This window comes from Eptesicus fuscus, chromosome 4 (assembly GCF_027574615.1).
Source record: "Eptesicus fuscus isolate TK198812 chromosome 4, DD_ASM_mEF_20220401, whole genome shotgun sequence".
NCBI classification, from domain to species: Eukaryota; Metazoa; Chordata; class Mammalia; order Chiroptera; family Vespertilionidae; genus Eptesicus; species Eptesicus fuscus.
The window spans coordinates 71013486-71033260 of NC_072476.1; the positions used below are offsets into that span (position 1 = coordinate 71013486).

Here is a 19775-nt window from a genome sequence, read left to right on the forward strand (position 1 = left end):
GTGATAATGGTTCTTGATCAGGCCAGATTAGTTGTATAAAACAGCCCCTAACACTTGCTATTGCAGAAAGGATGCCATAGCCCAAAGCAGGTAAATCAAGTAACAAAGACAACAAATCTGTGGAGCTCCGGAGTTGTCACCTCTTTTCTCTTCTGCCCTGCAGGCCTGTTCCTTATCCTCGGCTTGATACTCTACCCTGCTGGCTGGGGCTGCCAGAAGGCCGTTGCCTACTGTGGACACTATGCATCGGCCTACAAACCTGGAGACTGCTCCTTGGGCTGGGCCTTTTATACTGCCATCGGTGGGATGGTCCTCACCTTCATCTGTGCCATCTTCTCCGCACAAGCAGAAATTGCAACCTCCAGTGACAAAGTACAGGAAGAGATTGAAGAGGGGAAAAACCTCATCTGCCTCCTTTAATTTGGAAGAGACATTTATACCATTTTCTTCCTTGTTTAACCTTGTGAAACAGTTCACCTCTGGTTTCATCATCCGAATCAAGTGAAGAACTAGCCTTTACCTACCAAAGCCACATTCCACAGCCCTGAGCCTTTACAGGACCAATGAGAGGCAACATCCAGCCAAGCAAAGTGACTGCACACGAGGGCCGCAGTGCAAATTGTAAGAGATGGAACATGAAAACAGTACAAAAACCCTGACACGTGTCAGACAGCATCGCCCCCAAGGCCCAGTGAAGGAGCATGATCTCAACTGTGAAAGCGGCATTTCTCTGGTAACCGAAGACTGTTAGCCAGATTTGCTGGCTATTCAGAGGTGTGGGGTTTTTGTTTCCTCCTGGTTCTTTCCTTTCAAGTGTCTCAGTTAAAGACTACACACTTACTGGGAGTGGGATGTATGCTAAAAGGCATCTTAGCAAGACACGATCTCTTTCTTAGCCCACCAAAGGGGCCAAGCAGGGACTGTGGAATTCTGTTGTGGAATGTGTTGGAAGCTGAATTCCAGGGTCAGGTGAATCAATTGAACTGTCACTCCAAGATTAAAGAAAGAATAAGGGCCTATAAGATCATGAGAATAAAAATACAAAATCCTGATAGTGGGGACAAATTCATTCTGCTTCCCAGCAGCCAAGCTAATGCCAGTACTGGCCCAGCCTCCTCTTCCATCAGAGATCACATGTTTTTCTCCTAGGCTTGGGATTGCACTGATTGCCAAAGGAAACCTCACTGTTTCCTCATTCCAGGACAGAGGTCTCCAAACCAGATGTGGCTCATTCAGATGTTCACTGGGAGAAACTGCCAGAACCTCAGCACTTATGGGGAGACCTTTTCCCACTGTTTGGTAACCATGCTGTCCATGCTGTAGTCAGCTATATTTCCAACCCCAACAGCAGCAAAATGCCATTCTGTGCATTAAAAAAAGAGCTAATCATGGGATTTAAGGTTTTTTAGTTACTAGTTGATCCTGAAAGCAGACTAAAATAACATTAAATTGTTGGAAACGCTGAGCTGCATCAAAGGCTTCATTCCCAGGACAATAGAGTACAAAGTTAATGCAAAATAAGAGAGTTAGACCAAACTTATAGAACCTGCCTATACCTGTTTACAAAAAAGAATCAATTACCACTATTTAAAAAGTTTTGGGTGCTTTTAATCTAGTTTCTATAAATTACCAGTATCATTGATTCAGGAAAATGGTATTAGCCATCACCTCATATTTACTTTGGAATGATCAAAGTGGCCAGAAAGAGCCTGGTCTGATATTATCCTAAGAGCAGAATTGAAGAATGATACAGAAACACTCTATAGCAACTTAAGCAAGTGGGAGGGACCTGCCAGATTTCTGGAAGGATTAGGTCTCTTTGGGTTTATGAATCTGCTCACTTGAGGGCTTGCTTCATTTTGAAATTTTAACAAATAATTACATGCCTTGTTTGGGCAAGGTATTATGTACTAAGTGCCACCAGACATAGAACCCTGATTCAGATTTTACAACCATGCCTAGCGCAGAAAAACTAATTCCTTTATGTGGCGATGGAATGGAACAACTAAAGTCTTATTCTATTCTGGTCTTTGGCCTATACTAGAAACCATCTTTTCTTATAGATTAAGAGTTAAGGGCTGGAGAAGGAAGGGTATGGAACCAGGCCTTAATGAGTTTACCACTCTTAGTCCAAGGTTCAGAATAAGCAAAGTGTAAATCCTATGACTTTCCTTAACAAGAGAAGGGGTAAATCCATAGCTTCATAACAGCCTAGGGAAGGGTTCAGGAAACATTAACCTATCTCTGACAATACACAGAAATAGGTTATGGCAGCCACTGGATTTGGCTCCTGTACCTGATAGAGTGTTTATATGCTCTAACCAAGCCATGATGCCAGCAAACCCTGGCAATAATTTTCATTTTAAAAAAGCAATTTGCTTCATCAGGCAAATACTCTTGATAAAAACACCGTTTTTTCTTAAATGTATCATCAGAAGATACACTCTTTTTTTTTTTTCTGTATAAGATAGAGAACCCATTTTCTAACCCGAATTTTACATTCTCACTCTCTTTACAGACAAGTTGTCATAGGCCAGAGGATCCCTCATCCCGACTGCTCCTTGGTTAAGGTGGCAGTGTATCCCTAGATCACCTTGACAATAAAAGTCACTTGATAGTGTCTACTTCATTAGTCTCAATGCTACAGAAGACAAAAGGCACATGCACACACAAAACCCCAAACCACAAACTACTCAAACACTGACCTAGTAAGCAGTAATGTTGAGCCTTTTAAACCTTCAGTTCATTATCCAAGCTTTGGTTGGGATGAATGGAACATCCAAAATCATGCAAATGTAGACCAAAACTGCATAGCTGATTAAAAAACACTGAATATGAGGAATATGTTGAAATAAATGTGTACAAAATAATTAGACTGATTGTTGACCTACACCTATTTTTCTAATTTCTATCACCTAATTGCCTCAGTCTAAAAATCTAATATACCGTATTTTCTGGCGTATAAGACGACTGTGCGTATAGAAGATTTTCCTGGGTTAAAAAGTCGTCTTATACTCTGGAAAATACGGTACCTGCACCATTACAACTACCAGAAAAGTCTTATTTATTTTTGCCTGCATTTGTGCTTAAAGTTTTGTGATGGCTGGGCTTCTCAATGGACTCCAAAAAGGCAGAAATACTTGCTTTGGATTCTGTGGATTCTTTAAACCTGTGTGCTAATTCAACAATGTTATATTAATTGTGTAAGGGTTTTTGTATAGTTTTCAAACATCTGTGGTGAAATGATCTTTGTTAAAACATGTATTCTGTAAAGTGCCATAGTCTTTTTGTATGTGTAGCGTATTTAAAATATATATGTATTATACATACACAAGTCTGTGTGAAAGATGTGCAATAACAAAGGTGTATGTATGTTTTGTTTTTTGGAAACTGGACAGGCGTCAGAACAGGAATTGTTTCTGTTTTGGCAAAGGAGAGTTAAACAGTTTTGCCTTTATGGCCTAGTATTTAACCCATAATGATTTTAATGCTACACAAACCTATGTGAAGAAAAGACTGGTATGAAATCATTTCTTCTGGGTCTAAATTAAAATAATCACTAGATTTATGTGAACGTTAAGCTGTCAAGCAGGCCCAGTTAATGCTAGTCTTTCATGTGAAATGTGAAGCTGCCCTTTTGCCTTTTCTGTTAGTGTGATAACTAGTAGCTGGTACATAATCACTAAGGAGCTATTTCTTAACATGCTTTGATAGACCATGTTAATGCTAGACCACTATTTAAGGGCTGATCTCACACCTTCTTAGCCATAAGCGTCTGGCTTAGAACAGACCTCTCTGTGCAATAACACGTGGCCACTGGAAATCCCTGGCCTGCATTTGTATTTGGGCAGCAATGACTCCCAAGGGCCAAAAGCATTACAGGCACGACTGGGATTTCTTCTGAGACTGTGGTGAAACTCCTTCCCAGTCTGGGGGGAGTCATTAGGTGCTTTGGAGGAACTCAGCACCACTTGATAATTCAACAGCCACTTGAGCCAAATATGAAATTGTATTTACCGCTGATGGACTTGATTTGAGCCTTCAAATTTGTGGTTATTCTATTATATTGTAAACTAATACATTGTTTGTCTAGCATTGATTAGGTCCCTGTGCATATGTATTTTCACAACATGTTGCTCCCTTCCTTTCCCCAGATCTGAATTAAACCAGATTTTGCAAACTCATTTTGATTCTTTTAGGTCTAAGTATATTTCTTTCAATTATGATATATATAATTTGATCAGGAAAAAAGATATTCAGGTATTTCAACTATTCCATTCATTAGTAACAGATATATATCCCTACCTTAGGTTAGCTTTAACTTCAAAATAGGTACTGTATATATTTATTCCTCAGAGAAGCATCAATGTCTTTATAAAGAGGGAGGAAAAACCTTCTTAAATACTATACAAATGTCTTAATTTTAAAGTAAAACTAAGAAATATGAAAATGCTCCAAAGCACTCAAGGCTTTACAAAAAAAAGAAATATGTATAATAATGACAAAGAAAAAGGTCTGCTGAAGATCACACTTTCCTATTCCAACAAAAACACCAAAATTAAAAGCCAAACATGGAGCAGTTCCACATTTCCTAAAGGTAACCTGCCCATAAAGAGCCTCAGCCAGAAGCCGAATCCTCAAAGATAACACCAACAACCCTTTTCATCAACGCTTACTCAACTCTATATCTCATGAAGCACTCACTTGATATATGAAAATGGTTATTTCTTCTCCTGATCTAGGGCCTATGACACCTGAAACTACATTTATGCTTTGGTTTCTAAACATACCTGACAACTTCCAGGTTTCTAATAGAAACCAAAATTAAAAGCTGACAGAATTATCCAAATCACCGAAGAAAAAAATTTTCAAACAAATTATGATCTAAATTATCTGCAAAATTGGAAATTTCAAGTTACTTTTTCAGCTGTTATTACATCATTCTGAAGAGTTAATCCACAAAAGAAAGGACTCTGGCTTTAAATTTCAGCAGAGGCTGGGAACCCTCGAGTGTGCTTCCCACTCATCCTTAGTTTTTACTTAGCAATTTTGCTGCTGGATGAACTTGCCATGACTGCCCTTCCAGAACACATTCGACTTACTCCTAGTTCTCCTGAACGTCTTTGCTTTACATAAAGCCACTTAAGCACAGTCTTGACTATGCTTGACGTTTCCTTTAAGTGGGTTATTTCAGTAGTTTCCAATAATTCAGTACCTTTTTCAACTCAAACACTAAAAAAATAAGATCATCAAAGCAAACTTTTGTCTACTCTTTAAATCAGCAAGAACCAATAATTGTCTTTATTTCATAACCCCTATCAGCTGCTTAGTCATGTGTTTGGGGCCATCCTACTGTTGTCCCTACCACTATCTTCTTCCTTGCAGCTTCCGCCTCACCCTGAAGAGTTCTGCAAGATAAGCCTTTAAGACATGAACTGTTCACTTTGCTTAGGGACACAGGATATAGATAAATAAATAAGAGGAAGTAGCAAAACCACATAGGAAAAGAAAAATCAATCAAAAAATTAGATATTAATAGCTCTTTGGCTTTTTGTAGTCAAATCGCCTCAAAAGTCTAACATCTGAAGGCAAGTAGTCCACCAACTGCCTGTGTTTGGGGAAAACCACTATAATGTATTCTCCAGAGAAGAAAGCCTGAGTTAAGGCAAGTGACAGCAAAGATAATGATATGAATTAAGACAAATGTTAGGGGGAAAGAATGGATAGTCAGGTGACTGATTGGAAGGGGTGAGGGGAGAAAAGGAAAGAGTCCAGCATGTCTCCAAGGTATTTCATTTGGGCACAGGATGGAAAGTGATGCCACCACCAAGATCAGGAATCCAAGAGAAACAGAGACAGGGAAGGTGGGAAGGTCCAGTTTAGGCTGCCAATGGAGAAGTCCTGTGTGCAGCTAGGAATAGACTGTGGAGAGAAGACCAAGTTGGAAATAAGAGATTTGGGAGCCATCAATACACCTGGGCATACAGCAAGAGTTTTTGATTATTGTGCACGATCTATGTGCAAGTACTGTGCTAAGCACTTTATATAATTCATTTATTCATCAAAACCCTATGAATAGAAACTATTATCCTCATTTTATAGATAAACTAGAGGCCCGGTGCATGAAAATTCATGCACTGGAGGGTGGGAGGGAGTCCCTCAGCCCAGCCTGTCTCCTCTCACAGTCCGGGAGCCCTCAGGGGCGGGAAGCAACCCAGTGATCAGCGGAAGGTGACGCCCCCATCACACCTCTGCTGCTGCCACTGCCGGCAGCGCAAGCCTCGGCCGGCCCTGGTTACGTGAGCCTCAGGTGGCCCTGGGTGGCTGGGCAGCCACCATTGAGGCTTGTCTGAGCCTCGGGCCTGCCCTGGGCGGCTGGGCAGCCAACATCCAAGGCTTGCCTGCGCCTCGGGCCGGCCCTGGGCAGCTGGGGGGCTGAGGGTGGGTCTGGCCACACCGCGTGCCTGCCACCCTCCCATGGGGCTAAAAGCACTGAGGGACTCTGGCGGGGCTGAGGAGACTGGGCGCTGCCATCTTGTGGCTATGGGCACCGCCACCTTTGTGATGGTATGATGGTCAATTTGAATATTCCCTTTATTAGATAGGATTAACTGTCACTAAGTAACTGAAATTAAGTAATTTGTTCCAGGTAATAAAGCTAACTAAGTGGCAAAGCCAAGGCTCAAATACAGGTTTGACACCCAAGTCTACATTCTCAAACAGCTGTCATTTCCTTCTACCTGAAATATTTAGGGTAAAAAGCAGGCCCAGACAAAACCCTGAGGATGCCAACATCTCTGTGTAGTAAACTGCTAAAATAACTTCCACTTATAATTCCAAAAAGGCCACACCAAAGGATGACAACTAATGAAAACACTGCTCTTTCTTCCCTTTGCAGAGAAAAACCTAGTAATTTTTCATACTTCTGAAGATGGACCATGTATCTCAATTTACTCAATCCTAAAAACAGTCACTAAAAATCCATTGAGTATATGACAGTAGTAAAACAAATGACAGTTTGACAGTTTTTGTTATTTTCTTATAATCTCTTATCCAGGATAAGCAGCTGTTATAATTACATAAAAGGCATATTTTCTTCAGAGTTAAACTAATAATTAAATAAGGATTTGTCTTCAATTAAAGTTTCTTCAAACACACACACAAAAGCAAAAGACCGTTTAGTAAGTTAATACTGCTGAAGAGCAGGCAGCAGGTACTCACATGTTATGGAGGTAGGCCTTGGTCTGGAGACATCAGAAATATATGCTGTAACTTTTTCTTGGTTGATTATTTTCCCTAGGATCCACTGTCCCTAAAAGATGGATATGAATTACTGGAAATGTGGAAGGATGGAAAAGAAACAGGGACTTGGAGAGAGTTGGCACCACATGGCAGAAGCAGCCTCACAACTTGGCAGGAGTCAGGGGACATGGGTCTAGCTGCCTCTCCCTGAAGAGACAGGCATTCTGTTCTGTCACTGAGTAATCAGGATAATTTCCTACTCTATAAAAATGGGGTCAATAATAGAAATCACATCATAGGTTTGGTGTGAGGAATAAAGTACCGTAAGTAAAGCATTTAATATAGTCTCTGATATAAGTATGCCCTCAATGAGTAAAAGTTATTAGAATATAATTTAGAGTTGATCTAAAAAATTAAGAGTTGTTCTAAAAAATTATGAATAACATCACCTGGTGTTAAAACCAATCTAATTTTACCTAGAGAGGCTCAATGGCTGGCTACCTAAGGCTGCCTTTTCTTTTTCCATCCTGTACTAATCATCTTTAGCTTCGAGCTTTCAGGAAGTAGAAGATTTCACCGTGGATGCAGGATACCTGGTCACTCCTAGTTATCAAAACAAAAAAACCCCACAAAAAACAGGTAGTGTTGGACAAGTCCATCTATGGGAAACCAGAATGCTCAGAAAATAAACCGCCTGATTATCTATCAAAACCTACCATAGGGAAGACATTTTAGAAAAGGGACATCCAATGTTGGTAGAGTGTGGATAAAGAGGTCCTTTCGTACACTGCTGATGGAGATATAAATTGATACAATTTTCTGGAGAGCAATTTGGCAATGCACATCAAAGGTCTCAAAAAGTGAGCCTATGCTTTGACCCAGCAATCTGTCCTAAGAAAAGAAGAAAAGCCTGGGTCCCCAAATTTAGCAACAATGTATTCCTTGATAAATTATCCTATCTAATAAAAGAGTAATATGCAAATTAACTGTCACTCCATCACAAAGATGGTGACGCCCATAGCCACAAGATGGTGGTGCCCAGTCCCCTCAGCCCCGCCACTGGAGTGTCCAGGCCTGTCGGCCAGGCAGGGGGTGGCGGGGGGGGGGGGGGGGGCGAGTGGTGAGGCTGGATCCGGCCACTCCGGCAGCGGATCCAGCTTCGCTGCTCCACAGCCTCTGGAGTGTCTGGGCTTCGCTCAGGCCGCAGGAAGCCCTATTCTTGCAAGAATAGGCCCAAGGAAGCCCTATTCTTGCAGGAATCTTCCTGCAATGGGCCTCTAGTTTATAATAAAAGAATTAAAAATCAGAACCTGAAGGAATAACAGGACTTCAAAAATAGTTTATGATACATGTACAGCTATTAAATGTTATAGAAATACATTCAGCAATCTTATCCTCTATAATAAAAGCCCAGCGACTGAACGGTGGAATGACCAGAACAACCGGATGACCAGTTGCTATGATGCGCACTGACCACCAGGGGGCAGACAATCAATATAGGAGCTACTCCCTGGTAGTCAGTGCACAACCACAGTGGGAGCACCACTCAGTTGACTGGAATGAGCAGCTGCTCCCACTGCAAACCCCAGGCCAACAGGCAGGAAACCATGCTGTATTCATCGCCTCCTCACCCCAGGCTCTGGACACCTGCAGGCCGCACAGAGCCACCACTGGGCTCACAGAGCTGACTCCAGAGGCCAGGAGGCAGGTTTGTGGCCGCTGCAGGACTGAGGCCTACCCCGCGGCCTCTCAGTGCTATTGTCCCTGGGCCCGGCCCCGACCGGGTTCTCTGGAGAGGCAAGTACTCCGGCTCCATAGAAGATGCCGGACCAGGGAGCAGCCACTCAGAGGGCAGGTCCACAGTTGCTCGGCTGACAGAGATGAGGGGCTCTCCCACAGCGGCTGATCCCCTGCAGGCCACGCCCCCCCACCAGTGCACAAATCCCGTGCACTAGGGCTCTAGTGTGAAATAAAGTTCAACATATTATTTACATCATAATTGAAAAAAAATTACAAACCTTTGTGTTTGTTAAAATTCTCCAGTTGAAAGTAACAGGAAACCAACTCAAGGTAGCTCAGGGAGAAAACAGAATAAAAATATTACTGGGATTAATGGGATGAAATATGGGTGAGCAGTTAGGCCCCATCCAGGAAATGCAAAGCTATCAAGGTCTTTTCTCTGTCTTTCTATCCCACTTGTCTTTGATATCTGCTTCAGCTTGATGGTGACTCCTTCCTCACAGAAGAATATGGTACAGCTAAAACCATCTTGCCACTGAAACAGTATAGTTCTGGACAAATCTACCCAGGGAAAAAATGTAATGAGCAAAACCTGGGTCCACCATGTCTAGATGACATCCAGTTCAGGGGCCCCAAAGAAATGGGCTTGTTAGAGCTCGATAAACATCCCTAAAAGGATCTATTACAATATAGAGGGAAACCTTATTTTTTAATTTTAGGAAAAAAGTTGTCTTCTGAGAAAATTAATAGAAAGCTATAAACCAAATATTAATAGTAGTTACTTATGGGTATAAAATTATGAGCAGCTTTACCTTCTTTAGCTTATAAATATTTTCTATAATTTAGACTGAAGTGTATTAATTTTATGAATTCAAAAAGTTAAACATTGCTATATCCCTTAATTCCATAAACTATGTATGCATAGAAAAAGAATGGGAAATATCCAATAAAACATTGGCAGTGATATTCCTAAATGACAAATTATTTTTATTTTCTCATTTATCATTTTCCATATTTCTCAATTGTTCAACATATATTACTTTAATACTAGGAAAAAAAATGAGTTTGAGAAATGTGTATGCCCAGTATGCTCAGTTTTCATGGAGGTGACTATAACATTGTAGGAATCACCCTCATCACCAGATAAAACACAGTGATTTGGGGCAATTTTTTTTCCTAATCCCAAAACACCTGAAGAATCGTACAAATTGCTAATAGTAACAATTACCACAACCATGATTTATCTTAAGAATCACTGACCCACAAAATATTATTAAAGTTATGGAAAATTGTGGGATTATATATAAGTGTTTAAAAATAAAATTTGCATACTATTACTTTATAAATTAGAACTGTTTAAATGTAAAGAAGATAATACATAACGTATTCTCTGGACAAATAACAGGAAACATTACTAGGTAGAAGAGACTTAACTATTTTCTGTCCCCATTAGAGAAAAGATAAAATGGGTTTTAGTGGCAAGATGGTTTTAGTTACACCATCAGCCATGCCAACCCATGAGCCGAACAACAAATCAAGATTTGTATAAACATAAAATTTAATACTCACTGCATTGCCACATGGTGGCTTCCATGTCCCTTGCCATTTGAAAACATTACCAGTGCCAATGAAAATTCTACAATTTGTAAGTTTTGTCCTACCAAAATCACGTTAAATTATAAACATGGCACCCTCAGGAATGGTAAGAACACAAGAGAAGAGTCTTTTCCTATTTTCCTAGAATCTTTCAATGAAAGATACTGTATCTACTAGTATCTAGGACGGAACAGTGGCAATGCCTGGCTTAGTAAGTTTTGATAGATTTCTTTCTTGCTCTCTATATACTGTGATAAAGCCATAAAATAGGTTTAAAAATACCAATCAATAACCTAATCTCTAATGGAAATACTTCTTTCCATAATATTTAACAATTGAGATACAACTTTTTAGTTTAATAAACAAGCACTTAAAACAACTCTAATATTCTAAAATGTATTATTCTACACTAAATAAATTTATACTATGGTACTTCAAAATCTATCAAATAAGATATTTTTTTATTTTTAACCATCATTAAATTATTACATTAACCACTTTTATTTCACTCCTAAAGGTCTTAATCACAGGGAATCAACAGATTCCTCTAAACATATTCCTTAAGAAAAAAAATGGAAGGAGATACAGTGAAATGGTGTGTGACAGCCATGGTAATTCTAATGGGGAAATATGGATAAAATAAGTTCTATATAGTAACATTCTCAACATACATTTTTACCAAGAAAGATAAAATTAAATGCTAATGTCAGTGTTTTCAGAAAAAGCTAAAAGCATTATGCTACTACAAATAATTTACAGAAACAACTAATAAATTTAACAAATTCCCTCAAAAATGCAAACTATACATTATCACAACATGATTTACAGGAGATATATACAATAACAATTCAAACTAATTTTTTTAGGTAAACCCAGAATATTGAAAATGCTGTTCCTATTTTAATTGAACACATATTTCTCAAAATAAGATTCATCATGAACATGATTTAACATCCTCTTTAAATAACCAGTGAAAAATCAAACAGGCCGAAACCGGTTTGGCTCAGTGGATAGAGCGTCAGCCTGCGGACTCAAGGGTCCCAAGTTCGATTCCGGTCAAGGGCATGTACCTTGGTTGCGGGCACATCCCCAGTAGGGGGTGTGCAAGAGGCAGCTGATAGATGTTTCTCTCTCATCGATGTTTCTAACTCTCTATCCCTCTCTCTTCCTATCTGTAAAAAATCAATAAAAATCAATAATAAAAAAAAATCAAACAAGTATTTTCATTGATACATAAAACAGCGATAGCGAGGTTAGGAAACCAAGTTCACTCACATCAATGACCTACTAATACACAGGCACTTATTCTAACCCACTAGGAAAAATGTGAACCACAAAACACATTTTTCCATTTTAAATCTTTAGGCAGTCTGTGTATATTGACCTTAAAGTGGTCACTTAATATGAGTGAAGCTCATATTCCACTACCTATAAAGGTCTAATGCAAAGAAAAGTTGTCATTTTATGTTGATGAGAGTTTTTAACTAATCTTATATGTTTGTTTTGTTTAGCAAATGACAGAATTATACAGATTATTTTTTAAATTCAAATGTGGCATTTCTATATACATTAAACCCTCAGCATGATTTCTGCTTCTGATGTGCTAATGAAGTATTTAAAAATTATACAAACAAACATCCATTAAACAGCATTTTATTTTAGAACACTCTGTGTTAATACAATAAATATACAAAACTTCCAAACCACCGGAGACATGCAACATCAGAGGGACAGATGGAGGGCATTTATTTAGAACCATGACAGTCACCATGATGGCAGCGCAGTATTACTATACTCACTGACAAAATATACAAACATCCCTACATAAATAATCCAAGTCCCAAATTACAAGTCACTGAGGAAGGACTTTCCAGTGTTCCAACTTCAGTTTTAAATAAAAACAGCCACCACTTAATATTACAGACTAAAAAATGACATGGGTGCTTACACTGTAAAAAACCATTTCATGATTCTGATAATGGGTAATGTTAATATGAAGCATAAAACACTAACAAATGCCAATCTTTTGCTGGGTGAAAATGTGACTATTTACCAATTTTGTTAATAGAAAATATAAGAATTTAAAATCCCAAACCTTATCAATCTGTAAGCATTGCCCTCATTTTAATGCACATTTATGTTCTTAAAAAACAATTCTCTCGTAAGCTTATATTAACCCAGATAACTGAATTTATAACAATCTTTTCCCCACCTACACAAAAAGATACTGTTGGTTGTAATTATTCTTTGCTATTTAACAATGGGGAGTTCTATAGGATAGATAAAGGTATTCCTGTTCTTGAAGGAAAGTATCTCAGCATTTTTCAAAAATCTCTATGATGTAGTTTTCATTTGCACTTTAAAGAAAAAGAAAAATGAACTTGAGATATAAATTAGTAATGGACATAGTGTTCTTGTTGTATTTTGTGGTGAACATTTTCCAATATATGTAAAATCCACACTCAATAGAGCACACAGATGAAACAAATTTTCAATAAGACTATAGATTCTGAAAAACTTTACTGGCTTATTTGGTTGAGAAAGTAGGTGGAGATTATCGCTGATCAGAAATATACACAAACAGCTTTAAATGTATACTCTGAACCCTATTTTCACCAAAATAAAAGAAATAGATTCCAAGTATATTACTTCAATAAAGTCCCAAATAAATCAAATGTAAATACCACTGGGATGGATCTATGTCACCTAGTAGCACTATCATGCCAAGCTTCTTTCATAAATAGTAAGAACTCACCATCCAGCCCCAGCATGGACTTCATTTTAACTTCAGATTTGTGGAGAAGAATGAAAGTGATTTAACCATTTGTGTCCATCTGATTTTTTTTAAGGGATGTGCATTATCAAATAATATAATCCAATAAATGATCCTTATTTAAAATCAAGTTGAATAAATCACTATTATTCTGTAATCTTAAATTAGCTAATTACTTGTAAAACACAGTATCAGGACATTACAAATGTACTGAGTCTCTTAATCAGTATTAAAGATGATTCAAACTTTCAACTCAAATATAAGAATTAATTCCTATGCTGCATAGTAATAATTTTAAAGTGATTATATTCATAATTAATGCATTCAACTGTATATTTTCTTGCTTGGTGCAAATTAAATGTTTTCTTTTTTCTATTACTGAAAAATTTTAATATATTCAGTCTGTCTCAAAATTTGAAAGACTGATATGTAGTAGAGATTCAATTATATGTAAAATGCCAGGGTCTTTTAAAATTTAATGCCACTAGAGATGAGAGACTAAAAAAATCCCTTAAATACTGTACGTTCTTTATGGACAAGGAGTTAAGAGTAGACTTTAATACCTCTGTTAAAAATTACACACATACACACACCCCCCACAAAAAGAGCTGCCAAACGTAATCTCAGTTCAATGAAAAAGAGTAGCCACAGAATATACCAAAGTTTCATACGGTAATATTTTACTATGATATGAATACTGAAAATTAAAAAAAAAAAAAGGTATTCTCATCAGTACATTCTACTCCATCAATTTTCCACCTTTTCTTTTGGATAATGCACTACATATTATGTTCTCATATTGCACCCCAATAAACTTTTATTTAAAAGAAACTATTACAGAAAATCATTTCTAAAATTTTACAAATGACTCCCCAATTGTACAACCATAAGCAGTGCAGAACCCAAAATACTAATTATTTTAATTTAAAAAACGTAGTGCCCATGCAAGATCATAGAATGTTATCAAAATATCAGCTACTCTAAAGAAAGAAAATAAAAAGATAAAATTTACATTGTCTACTATGAAATGCACATAGGCTCTTCACTTGTGACTGAAACTACTAAAAAAGCAAGCCAATCTAAAAATCCACAAGTCTCTGATGGTCTATTTCTTGCAATATAAATAAGAAAAAAGAAATGAAGCATCTATTTACTGCTCCAATGTGTAATCCTTAAGTCTAAGATTCTTGAAAGAATGACTGCAGCTATTACTAAGTGCATTTTTAATCATAAGTACCATATTAATTTTAGTGTCTTGTCTCTGAAATAATTTGCTGAACATTCATTGCCCCCAAATATGGAGAACATTTATTTAGCATGTAATATTTTTTTCTGCAAGGGGCACTAAAATCTTAAGAAACTGTTAGGTAAATAATAAGACAAGGAAGTTTTTCTGGTTTTTGCCCATGCACAAGTAAATAGGAGATATACATGCCGTGTGTACTGAACATAAAAATATTTATAGAATACAGTAAGTGGAGAAAAAAGTACAGTCAAAAGGTAACAGTGTATTGTTTGAAGATTCTCTAAATTTGGTTACCCTTGAAAGCATTCTGAGCTGCACTAGTTGCTGCAGTGGAAGCTGCGTTTGCAGCTGCGGTCTGGACAGTTTTGTTGGACATCACACCTGATGCGAATTCTTGTTGGGCCTTCTCAAAACTAGCACCTGTTGTGCGATATAGTCCATGTACCTACAGAGGCACAAAAAAGCAGAAGATAAGTGGTCATCTCTACATTCACTTTCAATAGCTCTTTTATACACATATATATATACACACACACACACATATATATTTCTTTATTGATTTCAGAGAGGAAGGGAGAAGGATAGAGAGATAGAAACATCAATGATAAGAGAGAATCATTGATCGGCTGCTTCCTGCATGCCCCCCACTGGGGATCGAGCCCGCAACCCAGGCATATGCCCTTGGCCGGAATCGAACCTGGAACCCTTTAGTCCACAGGCTGACACTCTATCCATTGAGCCAAGCCAGCTAGGGCTCAGTAGCTCTTTAATTACACATGACTCAAAAAAATAGGAGTAGATTCTAGGCATGATTCCTAAGATCAAAAACATCAGCCATCACGTTGACACAAAATATTGTATTTAAATATTTTCTTAACATAGATTTTCCTTTTAATCCCCAATGCAAAAAAAATAATTATGCCTACACCAAACCAAAAATAATTTAAACTTAATCAAATGAAAAAAGCTTTGTTTTCTGCTGTACCTAATTAAATAGTTTGACATAACAAGATACATTCTGACTTTAATACATTAATTTACTACCCTAAACAAATCAAAGAAAATAATGCCTTATCTATTTCTGTATTGGCTATATCTACACCACTGACCATATTATAGTCCTATGATATAATTTTATCATTTAATGTACCAAGCACTATTTATTTATGTCCTCAAAGATACTTCTGCTGTCCACTCTGCATACATTTAACCTTTTGTGAATGGTCAAATTTTAAAGGATTTACAAAGAAACAATTCTGTGAACTGTCTGTCCATACTGATTTATCACTCAAATCTTGGGATTTCTTTTCATGAGTAAGGTTCAAAAATACTCTATTAGCATGTTTTAAGATGCCTAAACGATGAAGCAGATCAATACATATAACATCAGCCACTCAATTTAATACAAATTTGAGAAAGGAAATAATAAAGCAAATTAGAACAAATATTTGTTATATGCCTACAAACTTGGGGAGAGAGAGGAAGAGACCGAAAATTAAATTTGTAATTATACTGCACTGTGATTATATCTAAATTAGAAGCCTGAATGAAATGCAATCAAAGCAGGTGTGGAGGATGGGGCAGTGCATCAAAGTTAGTCCTTTCCCCCAACCTGGATAGGAACTGGTAATTATAGAGTAAATGTCAAGTGAAAATAAGTAGAATGAGTCAAAGACATTCAAGTTAAGTATGCATACTAGGAAGTCATTTCAAAAAGAATAGAGAGGATAGGCTGATTTGGGGGAAAGGGAGAGATGCTTGGTTAGGTTCCAAACAGTCATACATTCTTACAAATGTTTACTGAATACCTACTCTAGGCCTGCCACAGGCAGGTGATGATTTGGTTTGGAGCTCAAGAGAGGAATGGGCTAGAGACATGGACTTGGAAACCACTGGCATATACATGGTAGCTACAACTCTGACAAATGAAACTGTCCGTGAAGAACAAAGTAGAGGCTCCAGTGCGGTTCCAATTCTTGCGGTTATCCTGCTGGGGCTGAGTACTGAGTTCCATGGAGGCATCTGACCCCGCTGAGCTTCCCAAGCTGCTTAAGCTTTAGGAGCTCTTTCTCTTCACCTAATATTATCGTCGTCTCAACTATGGTAGAGTGATAAAGAGAATTACTCTCAACACTGTTAATTTTCATTGAAACTAAAAGATGGTATTTACATTTTGCTACCACTCCTTCAACAACCTTGAATCCATACAAGATTGATATAGGTACAGTATATTCCCACAAACCCAATCAACATAATACAGTGAAGCTGAGATCTTTCCAGGATCATAAAAAAACAAACTGGTGTTTGACACTGACATAAATTATGATGATGTGAGGAGATGTTATAGTTCTACAGACATATATTCTAAGTGCTGGACCCTCATGACAATGGCCATACACATCATCAACTGAGAACTGAAAGAGGACTATGAATTTAAGCATTGCCTCTAGGTATGTTCTAGAAGAAGAGGTGTTCACTGTTGGGTCTATGATGAATCAGTTAGAAAACTGTCCTCCACAGTACAGTCAGGAATAGTTAAGTATTTGAGTATTGTAAAGGGTGGTCAAGATATTAAAAAGGAATTGCACTAAATAAAAAATTCACGCTGTTGTCAGAAAATCTATAAACATAATAAATAAATACTTCGAAGAATATGCCTTGGTTGGTCAAGTTATATTTTAAGCTCGTGTTCCTGAAACAAAATTCATGATGACCTTCAACAAAGCTTCTAAAAGGATCACAGTCCACTTCAGTAATGGGAGCTTTTGAAGGACCATTTGAAGAAAGTAGCCAGATATCCGAATGACATAAAATATGACATATGTGGAGCCTGGCTTGAGTGGGAAGATCATGCTCCAGTACTGTTTTCCATGGCTGGATATCAATGTTAGCAAAGTAATTTCTGATATAAATATTCACTTCTACCAGTTGCTAAGAAGCCCTTCTGGTGTTCATCCTAAAACAGGTCAAATTTCAGTGTCTACTGATTTACAGAAAGTGGATCAGTTTGATCCATTTACTGTTCCAACTGTAAGCTCCATCTGCCATGAATTAGATGCCATTTCCACTAATGAAGAGGAAAAAGAGAACAAAGCTGAATCTGATATCAAACATAGAACCATAGATTATTAGACCAGTCTAGGTACTCACGTAAAAGTATTTGAACAGTTTCTTGAAAACCTGGATAAATCCCAAAAAGAACTCAAGAAGATAAAAGACTTCTAAAAATAACAAATCCCCTCCAATGTGGATAACTCCTACCTTCAACCACGAATCAAATACTTCAAGAGATATTTAATAAATATGGCAGAACCAGGTATGTATTTTAATGCCCAAAGCAAAATTTCCTTTTCTTGAAAAATAACTATGTTAAAAAGATTCCTAAGACTACCAAAGAAGAATGTACAGGTTCCTGGAAGGAGCATTATTGGGAGGAATAAGTGGATTGAAGATAAATTTATAAAATTTAATATTATACAAAGACTAGGGGCCCGGTGCACGAAATTTGTGCACTGGGGAGGGGTCCCTCAGCCCAGCCTGCCCCCTCTCACATACTGGGAGCCCTCAGGGGATGTCCTACTGATTGATGACTTAGGCCCACTCCCCGCTGGGAGCGGACCTAAGCCCCAGTCTGGCCTCCCTTTGCGGTAGGCGACCAGGCTGATCAGGGGAAGGCGCCAGCCCCATCACCCCGCTGCTGCAGCCACTGCCAGTCACCGCAGCTGCCAAGGTATTTTCATCAACACGGACTCCAGTCCCTTCACCATGAAAAAATGACAACTTTCTTTAAGCATTTTCAAGATGTGTCTTTCATAGGATATGACATTTCTTTATTTTTCTTTTTATCCTCACCTGAGGATATGTTTCCACTGATTTTTTCTACTTCCCTCCGATCCCAGGCTCGCCCCCTGCCCAAGCCTAAAGCCTCTGCCCCAGGCTTTAGGCTTGGGAAGGGGTTCCCACCCATCTCCCCTCCCCACCGCACCCCCCGGCACCTCTGATTGCAGGCTCAGCCCCTTCCAAGCCTAAAGCCTCCGCGCCCCAGGCTTTAGGCTTGGGAAGGGGTTCCCCCACCCGCCCCTCCGATCGCAGGCTCAGCCCCTTCCCAAGTCTAAAGCCTCTGCCCGATGGCCAGCTGGGAGTGACCTGGGTGCCGAGGTGGTTCCCGGGACCCAGGTATGTATGCAAATTAACCGCCATCTTTGTTGGGTTAATTTGCATACTCACTCTGATTGGCTGTGGGCATAGCGGAGGTATGGTCAATTTACATGTTTCTCTATTAGTAGGTAAGAAGTTAATTTTAAGATTTCTAATATAAATACTCACTTCTACGAGTTGCCATATATAGAGGTAATTGAGCAGTAATACAACCAAGACTTTAATCTCAGCTCACTAGATATAGCCTCCATATTTCTGGAGTGAATATTCTAGGTGAATGAGGGCTTTATTCTTAAGTCTAAGACACTTGAGTTAATTATACCTAAAGTGTATATATTCAGTCACTTCTTTGCTTACTGATATTTTTATAGGTCAGGCCACATCCCACTGCCCATCTTTTAAAAATAGTTTTACACTGAGATCTAAACCTACCAAAACTTTAATTCAAAAGATGTGTTACTAGATAATAACATTAGGACCTACTAGAGTATTGTTTACAACTGTTGCAATTGTAGCTCCTAACTTCTTCCCTTAAGAGAACAACTGGAATGATTAGATTTGTCTACATCATAAACAAGCAGCTTAGAAAAACTAACCAACTTTAACATAAAACCTATTATACTTATCAAAACACTTGCACTTTCTATATATCCAGATACTTAAATTTAATTTTAAAGTTTTTATTTCTTCAATTGTTGGTTTTGTGTGATAGATTCTGAAGTGTCGGATTTCTTTTGTCTGATTGTATAACCAATCTAAACAAAACAGTTCTTCTGGTTTGCATTCTATCTTCTGAGAAACACTGGGAAGCAAGCTATCAGGCTGGTACTTTCTGTGATTTATGAAAATTTTCCTTCCTTTGCATTTTCTTTAACATTGTTTTCTCTACAGCCACACCATCTTTTTAAAAAATCTTTTGTTTTATATAAAACACTTTATAATGCAGTCAACACACTGAAATGTCTTGCATTTCTTTCTCTTTTTCAACTTTTTGAGAAAAATAAAGACTATTGTGCAATT

General features: G+C 38.1%; 2 protein-coding genes and 1 pseudogene across 6 annotated transcripts in view; 2 read left to right on the plus strand and 1 right to left on the minus strand.

Moving 5' to 3' along the window:
- LHFPL2 (LHFPL tetraspan subfamily member 2) overlaps positions 1 to 4184 on the plus strand; it is a 133993-nt gene extending 129809 nt beyond the window's left edge. For both annotated transcript variants that reach the window (XM_008161969.3, XM_054715134.1), the window contains one exon: positions 164 to 4184. In XM_008161969.3, the coding sequence (XP_008160191.1) occupies positions 164 to 420 (257 nt within the window). In that variant the 3' untranslated portion in view covers positions 421 to 4184. The remainder of the gene's footprint in view (positions 1 to 163) is intronic.
- The window catches only part of SCAMP1 (secretory carrier membrane protein 1), a 113016-nt gene that overhangs the window by 27902 nt on the left and 65339 nt on the right, over positions 1 to 19775 (minus strand). For 2 of the 4 annotated variants that reach the window (XM_008161968.3, XM_008161967.3), the window contains one exon: positions 12216 to 15042. In XM_008161968.3, coding sequence (XP_008160190.1) covers positions 14878 to 15042 — 165 coding nt within the window. In that variant the 3' untranslated portion in view covers positions 12216 to 14877. Of the gene's footprint in view, positions 1 to 7221; positions 7313 to 9260; positions 9317 to 12215; positions 15043 to 19775 lie in introns of those variants that run through there. The other 2 variants (XM_054715132.1, XM_054715133.1) reach the window with 2 other exon arrangements.
- LOC103305276 (DNA primase small subunit-like) lies at positions 16610 to 17822 on the plus strand (annotated as a pseudogene).